At 29.9% G+C, this 11088-nt stretch overlaps 1 protein-coding gene across 1 annotated transcript; it reads right to left on the bottom strand.

The window, feature by feature from the left end:
- Positions 1 to 4944: 4944 nt before the first annotated feature.
- On the bottom strand, positions 4945 to 10764 carry LOC107939385 (cytosolic endo-beta-N-acetylglucosaminidase 1). Its single transcript, XM_016872716.2, has 10 exons — positions 10291 to 10764; positions 8922 to 9059; positions 8145 to 8254; positions 7591 to 7810; positions 6759 to 6871; positions 6490 to 6571; positions 6279 to 6359; positions 6127 to 6182; positions 5903 to 6038; positions 4945 to 5803 (listed from the first exon to the last, which is right to left on the bottom strand). The coding sequence occupies exons 1-10, from the start codon at positions 10675 to 10677 to the stop codon at positions 5057 to 5059; spliced, it is 2070 nt and encodes a 689-aa protein (XP_016728205.1). The 5' UTR covers positions 10678 to 10764; the 3' UTR covers positions 4945 to 5056.
- Between the last annotated feature and the right edge of the window lie 324 nt (positions 10765 to 11088).

Here is an 11088-nt window from a genome sequence, read left to right as displayed (position 1 = left end):
AAGTTTACAACACTAGAATTTTGACAAATTACCTATCCTCATCTGCATTTTAAAAATAAAATTTGATCACTTACCAATAATCACAAAAATAAATATCCTATTTCAAAACACGAGAATTTTTAAAATTTTCGATTTTTTTTAAAAGGACGTCCCATTTTTAACACGAGCCAATGATATTTACCTAACATAGCGATGAAATCAACGACCTTATGTTAAATCGATACATTGCCTTATTTATTGAAATTAATTAGAACATGAGAAAAAAATATTCCTAAAGTGAGAAATTAAAAATAGATAAAGGACGCAAAAAATGATATCATTAATGAAAAATATTAACATGGAATACTAGAATATTAGAATAACAATAATAATGATATTTACAAAAAAATAAAAATAAAAACAAATCATGTACTAATAATAAAATAGGAAAAATGATATATTTGGTAATAATAATATAAAATAATAATATGTACAAAAAAATACATATATATAGGCATATAATAAAAATATGTAATAATAATAATATCTACAATAAAAGAAAATATTAGGAAACATACATAAAAAATATATACATAATATAAATATAATATATACAATATACACATATGATAAAAAAACTATTAATATGTACATGTATATTTATATACACATTAAGTAAAAGTACTAATGCTAACAATATTAATAATAAATATAATAATAGATATATATGCATATAATAGTAAGAAACGAAACATAAAGAATATATATATAGCTAAATATAATATAATAATAACAATATATAAAAATAATAGTGATAACAATATTACATATATAACATGATTAATATTTAAAGCTGAATTAAATAGCAAAATAATATGAAATCCAAGGTAAATACGAAAAATAAATGAAAAAGGACCAAAATTGGATTAAAATCAAAACTTTGGGGCTAATTTTTTAAAAAAATATAAAGGGGAAATGACCTATTAGAACACGCATAAAACTGTGGGGGACCAAAAACACAATTAATACTCCCTTCAAAACATAACATAGCAAGAGGGACTAAATCGCAAAGCGCTACATACTTTAAAGCCAATTTTTGACAAAAAAAATCATTTTGAAGAGAGAAAGAAAAAAAAAGAAGGGAGAAAGAAGAGAGAAGGGAGGGGGGAAAAGGAAATCCGGCCAAGGGGGGTCACCGATCGATCGTCGGTCGCCGCCCGTCGCCAGCCACCGCCGGCGACCGCCCACAGTGGCCGAAAAAGGTAAAAAAAAATTTTCTTAACAATATATGTATATATAAAGAAAGAAAAAAAACAACACAAAAAAAGAAAGAAAAAAGATTCGAAAGAAGAGGAAAAAAAGATGCAACTTTTTTATTGATGTTTCTTTTGTGTTCAAAATTTGAAAGGATTTTTGTGTTTGTCTCCTTTTTCAATCTTTGTAAAAATTCCCCCCCTTACATGATTTTTGAATGGCTTTTTATAGTCATCTTTTACATGATTTTCTATTATTTCTTTTTCTATTTTGTAGGTGATGGTGGTAGACAATGGATATCAAAAATAGGAGGAAAAATGGGGCAAGTGGGAAAGTGGCTAGGTGGCTAGGGTTTCTTGGTTTTTTTTTAGGGGGGTTAGGTTTTTTTTTGGGGGGGCTTAATGGGCTTTTGAATTGAGTTTAATATTTGGGTTTTGTAATGGGTTTGGGTAGATGTAAATGGGTCATGAGTTAAGGGTTTTAGTGGGTTTAGAGGTTTGGTTGGGTTTTGATGTAATCGGGCCCGAGCAATTTGGGCTTCTACAGTTATGCATCCACAATCAGAGGCAGATTCCATCTGCAAGGCATTTGCTGTGTTTTCGCAACCAGAGGTAAATTTCATTACGAAATTTCATCTACTAAATACTAAATTAAATATTAAAATTAAACTCAAATACTAAATAATATATATAACCTTTTAAATAGCTTTTCCATCTTAGTACAATGATTAAATGATTATGAAATATGAAAGCAAGCTTTCATATTAAAGTTACGATTTTATGTTTCGAAGCATGAGTGATGATTTCATTTTTAATAATAACATATATTCTTTGCACCAACCAAATAAAATTCAAAGTACTTGGAATCATCTCCATGATTGAAACCAGAACCAGAGTGAAATTTTTGTTTTTCTTTTTGGTAAAATATATTAATCAACTCAATTGTAAGCATTTATTATTTAGTTTTTGAATTCATATCTAATTTTTTTCAAAGTTTCATCTGTCCAGAGTTGGTGAATCTTTTATTAAGTTAATATTGTCTCCATTTTGTTGAACTTGTTATCTCAGACACTTAAGTTTTTTGTAGAGTTGAGGGACAAAATCTTAATAGGAGACAATACTAATCCGTTGAGGAATTTATTGACCATCGACAGACAACACTTCGAAGATTTCTTTCAAAGGAGTCGAGCTCCCCTCAACAAAACTATATCATCGTTCTAATCAGAATTAATCATTACAAGTACTGAATTAAATAATTATTTCAACAACTAACTATCAATAATATATTTAAGAAAAACCCAAACATGATTTTTCTTTCACAGAGCAGGTCTCGAACTTAACACTCAAGATCTCATATGAAGCATCAATCTTACCAACACGATCAAGACCTCATTAGCTTTAAGTATTATTGTTTTCCAATGCCAATAGGCTAATTCATAAATCCGATATCCAATATGGAAAAATTGTTCTTTAGTCTATTTAAAAATTAAAAATTGATCTTTCAAAAATTTATAATTTAATTTTGGTTCCATAAATTTTTTTTTATTTTACTCAACTAATATATGATTTTATGAGCAAATTTTTTAAGACAAAAGAAGAGGATATCTCAATATTTTTTAGTGTGATCATTAACAACGAAACCAATCAAAGTTTAATATCATCTCGATTGATTCATATATTCATCTTAAAAAAATAGTATCCGATAAATTTGAGATTATACATATAATAACAAAAAAAGCATGCTATTTAGTCATGGAGAGTTGTAATGATTATATTATCAAAGTGAAATGATGGTGAATATTTTGATGATGTATGTCGGTGGGTGAAAAAGGAGATTAGTTCGTTTAGGTGAGAATCTAAAAGAGAGCTTTCGCTGCAATAGAGTTCACATCAAATAGGATTTAGCCCACAATATAGAAATTCAAGGTAAAAGTGATTCATTTTAAATTTAATTAGAAAATATATAAATATATAAATATATAAATTATTTTTATATTCTTTTTATTATTTATAAACTGAGCCGACTCGAGATTGAAAAATATAACACCAAGCATGGCCAAAGTAGGTCGGACAAGTCATCCAGCTCATGAATTTTTTTTTTAAATAATCTCACTATAAGTTCTTATCATATTTTTTTTATAGAATTACTCATAGTTCCTCCCCAACACATAAATAGGAAGATAATGCGCTTCAGCACATTCGAATCCATATCCTTTTGCATTAGCAACAATATCCATACCAATCGAGTTAAGGCTTAATTGGCTATATATATGAGATTTTTTAATTAATTAAAATTTGATTTGATTTAATCTTTTAATAATATAATTTATCAATAATAAGTAAAGTGACTATTAATATTCTATTATTTGACATTCTTAAGTCAATCATTCATTATCCATCATTGCACCCAACGTTCTTCATTGATTTTTGTGCAATATTTCACACTTATTCACATTTTCTCAAACTCGTTTCTTCGAATTTTGCAAAATGTATACAAATTTTAAGGTCAAATTATAGTTTTGATCCCTTCATTACACTCAAATTTGTGATCTAATCCTTATATTTCTCTTATACAAAGTCTTCTTCTACCTTAAATTGGAGAAAAAGAAGAATATAGTTGCGCTCAAACTCAAGTCCTCTTGGTTATTGCATAGCAGCGATGCCTACTAAGTTAAGACTTAATCAACATTTAATCCATGGTAGTCGGGACCATACCATTCCGGTCCTAAACCGGTACCAAATAGTCAATGTTCCGTTTTGGTCAAAATTTTGGTGTGTTTTGACCATTCCGATATATTTTGTATTAACCATTTTATTTTTTTAATAATTACATCTAAAATTAATAGTAATTAAATTAAATTAAATTATGGAACCTAATTATTAATTTTATAATTTATACTTACATATAAATTAATTTATATAGATGTAATTGAGATATATTTATATGTATATATAATAGATGATTTATTTTTTGATCAAAATAATATATAATTTAATTGAAAAACTAAAAATTAGGCTATAAATAAATATGTGAAAATTATTTAAATGTATATATAATTTATTAAGAAACTAAAAATTAAACTCTTTTTATATATGAAAAATATTTAAAAACATTGATAAAATTAAAACGGTACACCGAAACATACCGGTAATAGTACGTACAAGTATCAGGACAAAAACGGTGCATCAACCAATACGATACTGACTACGTACCTTGATTTAATCCCATATTTTAATTTAACATAATTTAATTATCTATTTTAATAATTTCATACTTTAAATAGTTAACACTATTAATTATTCCGATTAAATTCTTGATGTAGATTTTTTTTAAAATACTCAATCCAGCGTCATGATGAGAGAAAATGTTCTTAAAAAGAACTACATCAACAATTTAATCATTAACTATTTTGATTAATCAATGATATTATAAAAGTAGATGAATTAAATTAAAAAATAAATTATGAGGACTAAATTTTAATTTTGATCATAATAGAGGGGCCAAAATCAGAACTTGACTAATTTAACACGGTTTGATGAAGTTAATGAATTTATTGGGATCAATATCAAATTTATACATGAATTTTGGTCCAATGTGTAATTTGATACATAAAACTTTGGTTTTGTGTATGCAACATATCAACCTAAAATGATGATAATTCTATAATGTTGTTAGTGATTTATGAAAATTGAATCAAATAAAAAATTCATATACAAAATCGCACAAAATGAAATTTCATATATGACATTACACATTGAATCAAAGTTCATGTATAGTTTTGATGTTCATCCCAAATTTATTATAATAATAGATTGGCTTACATTCATAGATAAGCTATGAATTTCTTCACCAAGGGAGGAAGGCAACCGAACAGAAGTGATAATATGTTCGTCGAGCTTTGAACATCGAGTTGAAAAAATGGAGCGTCGTCAAGATTTTGGCTGGCACCGTCAACATTGCATACTTGAATAATAAACTTAAGACTCGAAGTATCCGAAGGGATGACAAGTTGAGATACATAGAAGGCTTCTATGTGTGCTACTCCGATGTACTCTCTAACGCTTTCTAGCGTTCCTTTCAATGTTCGGATCGATTGTTTCGATAATTTCTCGACGTAGATATTGTACTTTGGGAAAAGAGGACCCTTTTCATCTTCCGGTTTCCAGCTGATCTTAAGACTAAGTGTTTTGGAACCTTGAGATGTTCCCCATTCTATGTCTTGGCCGTCGACGATCCAAGTAGTAGATGGAGGGAATTCGGTATTGTTTCTCGAATTTGAAATCTTAATGTCTCCGAGCACAGCAAAGTATTCAGTTGTGTTTGTGATTTCGGGTTGTTGTTTGTAGCATACGGCGTGGATTTCTGTTAATGTGTATCCGTTCATTGCAATGCTGACCTCTTGCATGACCCATCTTGGAGCATTATCCGGCGTTGTAAGTCGTCGTGGCACGAGGACTTCACTCGAGAATTGGTTTGTTCCTTGGGATGCAAGAAATAACTTCTTTTTTCCTTCCGTTTCGGAAGAGAATTCAAGAGAAAGGCCCAATTGAGAATTACCTTCGGAGCTTACCTAAAGCGGGGGTTATCAAACACTATTCGTTAGCAGTCACAATGTTTGATTTCAAAAATATTTGGTTATGATGTAAAGTAGTAAGTCGAGATAGCTTACAGAATATATAAAGTAAATCGGTAATGGACCCAAAAGAAGTTGTCCTGAGAAGATTCTAGTCGAGAATGAGGCGCCGGCTTCGAGAGTTCCTTTAAATGTTATGTTTCCACCTCCGTTAAACGATGCTTCCTTAAAACTACCATTCATGAACCAATTCTTAAACCTTTGAACATTACATAAACACAACCGAATCGTTTGGTATACAATAAATCATGCGAACTTACTCAACATGAACTTCAATTGTTTTTGAGGTGGAATCATCAACATACTCCAGGAAAGGCTGAAACAAGAAGGTAACGTAACACGCAAGTAAGTACACTTTTTTTTTTCTATAAAAAAGCAACTTAGATCCAAACTGACAAGCAAAGCGATAAACCTGAAATGTTTGTGAAGAAATGTTATTCCATTGAGTGCTTAATACTGGTGCTCCATCAACGGAAATATGATTACCACGGCCCTGAACATTTTAAAACCGCGGTCATCGGATGCGTATATGCCCGTCATGCTAGATAGTCGATGAGTTGATTATTTTGCTACATGCACGGGACGTAACAAAATAACGACAAAGAATTTGAGATGGTTGTTACCTGGTCGAAATTGGAATAGAACGGTAGTGTTTTAGGATAATTTTGGACGATCCCCCATGATTTCTCGACCAGACTCCACCAACTGCGAAAACCAAATTGTTCGTAACGAAGATAACTTGAAAATGTATCATGCTTCTTTGTTTTTTAAGCAGAGGACCCGATGATGGTCCAAATCGTAAAAGAAAATAAAGCAAGTACTGGACGATGCTATTGCAACCACATCGAACTGGATACATCAGGACATTTGATAAACGAATTAAGTCCGTTACCGGTTTTGAGCGGTCTGAAAATCGGGTGGTTGTTTCGTTTCATAAACCCATCCCGGAGCGAATATTGCAGCCGAGACATTATCCTTCTTTATCACATCAAGTGCAACATTCGTCTGTCAAAGGACAATTATCATATAAAGTTTGGTATAAGACAATACAAGATCGGTAAACTATACTAGTAATCGCTCAACTATTAGTAATTTTTTATTACCCAATTAAGAAAAGTTATAAAATGGTCACTCACTTATTCAATTTTGTCTTTTTTAGTCACCAATGGACAAACAATGGTAGCTTTTAAATTAGTATAATAGTAACTTTAATCCAGAAAAGTTATAAAATGGTCACTCACTTATTCAATTTTGTCTTTTTTAGTCACCAATGGACAAACAATGGTAGCTTTTAAATTAGTATAATAGTAACTTTAATCCACAAACATTTATACATTGTATCATTTTAGTCTTGATTCTAAAAAATCTAAACCTTAACATTTATACATTATGTAATTTAGTCTTTTTGACAATTTTGCTTTTCTATGTGACTCTTTCATATAAAAGGTTAAAAAAACAAATTATCAGTTAAATTTGATTGTAAATATACAAAAAAGAAAGAAAAAGAAACACCTTAAAATTTTCAAAATCAAGACTAATTTGACATAATTTATAAATGTTGAGAGTTAAAGTTGTTATTATTCCAATTTTTAAAAATAGCACCTCTAGCAATGACAAAAAAATTAAAATTAAATCGTTGAATGAACAAAAAAGAAATTTACTAATAGTTAAGTGACTACTAGTGTAGTTTACCCATAAAAGATTATCATTAGCATGAAACATACCGTCCATTGCCCGCCACCGTATGTTCCTCTTCCGAATACATCAATCCCCATGTAAACATCGAGCTTTCTATCGCCGGCAACCGTTGCAGATAGCTTCGGATAGTCCTCTTCCCATGAATAGTTAACGAAGATCCCATCGCTAATATCGAAAAAAGGTTTATTCTTTTCATTCAACTGATTTTGCCAACTAAGTGTTCCATCAATTGTAACACTATCATACCTGAAAAACCAACACCATTAATCAAATAAAAACAACCCCCTACATCCCTACCCCTAAAATGGAAAATTATTCATTTAAGTTCTTTATAATTTATAAAATTTTAAATTAGTAATAGTAAAATTACACTATAGCCTTAAAAAATGATAAAAAAATTTAATTTAATCCTTTAAAAGTTATAAAGTTATAAGCTATTAAAATGGTAAAATTATATTTTTACTATCATTAAAATATATAATTTAATTCCAGTCTCCTCGCAAAAAAAAAATCTAACTTTACCCTTACTTTCCTAAATCGTATTTCTAGATCCGTAACGGCTTAAACCTGATTTACTAACCAGATAACTAAAGAACCAGGAGCCGAGGAGTGCATTGTCTGCGTTAAATAGCTAACAAATTCTTTGAGATTGGGGATTTGGCTAATGTCAAGGTCAACCTCCATGTTGAGCTGCAAAGTAAAGCATTGAAATCAACATTATAAAACATTTTCTGAAATTTATCTTGTCTTGTCGGGAAAAAAGTGAACATGGTTGACATTGGTAAAAAAGACTTCTTCACTCCCTCTCAATTTCAATATTAAGCAAATTAGTTCTTCTAAAAAATTTAGAACAATTTAATCCCCGTCAATTTAAAAAATAAGCAACTAAGGGCAATTAATCACAAAGTTAATATTTTTCGTCAATTGTACATAAATTTGATTGATAAATAACATATTTAGCTCTTATAATTTACACATACTATCAACATGGTCACGATTTAACAAGTTTTGCAGGTAATTTTTTTTTTGTAAATTTGTAAATGTTGAGACTAAGTTGAATTTTTTTTAGAATCAAGACTAAATTACCAAAATATAAACTCTCTCTGAAAAAAAAAACCAAAATATATAAATATTAAGGGACAAATTTGTTATTACCAACCAAAAATATATGTACAATTGGCGGAAGACATTAACCTTATGATTACTTGTCCTTAATTTCTCAATTTCAAAATCGACAGGGATTAAATAGTCTCGATTTTTTTAGAGGGACCAATTTGCTCAACTTCAAAATTGAGAGAAGTTGGAGAGGTCTTTTTTACCTTTGAGATTGGGATTGAATGAGTAGCATGTTGTGTACCAGCCATCCATCAAAGCCCAAAGCTACAGCAAGCTTTACTAAGAGTTCAGCATATTTGTGAGCAGATTCCTTTGTTGAAAGCATCTTATTGCAAGTAGCTGTCCCTTCTTCTCCTTCAACAATGAATGTCCCTAATACCTTAGTTTCCAAAGAAAGACAATATATGGACATGTTTCTGTTAGTGTCTTAACACACACCATGATCCAAAGACAATGAACAAGGTTTTCCAACTACAATCAAATTCTGATTTTGGTCCCTTTTCTATATTTAAATTAGCATAATTTGGTACTTTGACCTTTATAATGGGTCTAACTATGAATTTCATCTCTCTACTTTAGAAAAATTGAGTTAGCCCCTCTACTTAATTATGCCTTTATAATTTCATTAGCCAGTTAGCCCCTCTACTTAATTATGCCTTTATAATTTCATTAGCCAGTCCAAACAATACAATTAATTATTTTTGTTAAAATAGATTTTTCATTAGTAATACAATAGCAACTCAACTATTTAATTTTAACTTTTTTCTAGTTACTAGCTATTAGATGGCTCATGGAAAGGTGTTAACTTTTAAAATTGGCATAATAACAATTTTAACCCTAAATATACATTATATCAATTTAGTCTTGATTCTTAAAGATTTAATCATCAACATTTACACATTATGTAATTTGATTTTTTTTAGTACTCAATTTAAAACCCAATGATGCATATAAAGATATTTGATCATTTAAAGCACAATTAAACATAAAAAAAATCAATTTTTATAAAAATAAGAGTAAATTATGCCTGAGGTCACTAAACTATTTGTAAGTTTTAATTTTAGTTATTTAACTTCAAAAAGTTACAAAATAGTCACTGGATTGTTAAGTTTTTTTTTTAAAGTTCCATCACGAGTTTTGAGTGACAATCCGATGATTCGTACAGTACAACAATACCCATTCACGAGTAGTATAACATATCTCAAATCCAGGCTGATCTGATTGTCGATGTCAGAGATTGGAAAAAAAGTTGTTTGGAATTTGGTTTGCAGATTATTGACATTCAAAGTTGTTTCACAAAAAAATTAAACAGTAGAAGTAGAGGGGATGTTTACCCTTTCGATTGGTGCCGGAGATGAGAACGAAGAAGGTCATAAATCAATAGATTTAACAAAATAGTGATTTAAATAAAAAAATTTCAAATAATTTAGTAACCATTGTGCAACTTTTTGAAATTGAGTGACCAAAGCATAAGTTTACTAATAATTTAACCACTTTAAATTCAATTTATCCTAAAACTAAAAATCATCATACTTTTCAATCAAATGAACATCATCCTACTTTTTATGCTTTAAAATTATTTAAAAAAAATATTTATTACATTAACTAACCTTAACTCCATGTGTATGAGCAGTATTGGTCCAACAAGGTGGAGGCAAAGTAACCAAATAATGAGAAAAATAAACAAACACATCTATCAAATACCAGTGCCATATGGCATAAGCACCGGAATTTTCGCCACCTTGGATCCACTTGTCGTCCACGTAACCACCTTGCATATCATGGCAAACCAAAACCCTTGGCCTTTGAGCCAAACCTGTGTTTGGTCGTAAAGGAACACTGGTTTTATTAAAAGGGTAATGAAAAGACTTGTAGTAAGAACCATTTTCAAGGTCTTCAAGGGTCTTGATTGGATAAGAGATGGGAACGGACGGCTTTGATGGATCGAAAGGTGGGGGTGTCGGGTCGGATTTTTGATCGTTGGATTGGCCGGACATGTTTTTTTTGGGTTCTCCGATGAGGGTTTTCTTTTCGATGAGTTTAAGAGTGGAGGAGAATGGTGGAGGAAAGTATGTTGGAATTTTCTTTTTGTGGGTTACAATATAAGAAGACTAGCAGTTGACTTACTGAGACATGACGTGAAGTTTGGGTGAAAGTACTATGTAGCTTCTTATATTAAGAGTAAAATTACATTTTACTCCTTCTACTTAAAAAATGAGTAAACTGATCATTATATGTTACATTAAAGAATAAATTGGTCTTTGTCTTTGATTTAATGCACAATGACTAATTTTCTCTTTGATTTAATGCACAAGGACTAATTTACTTATTTTGTAATAAAAGGGGCAAAATGTAATTTAACTTTTAGTACAAGTGTCTCTATAAAAATTTTACCTCTATTTAACTTA

The sequence above is a fragment of the Gossypium hirsutum genome, chromosome A10 (genome assembly GCF_007990345.1).
Source record: "Gossypium hirsutum isolate 1008001.06 chromosome A10, Gossypium_hirsutum_v2.1, whole genome shotgun sequence".
Taxonomy (NCBI): domain Eukaryota; kingdom Viridiplantae; phylum Streptophyta; class Magnoliopsida; order Malvales; family Malvaceae; genus Gossypium; species Gossypium hirsutum.
Note: the sequence above shows the minus strand (reverse complement) of the source record. Positions and strands in the feature narration are given on the sequence as shown.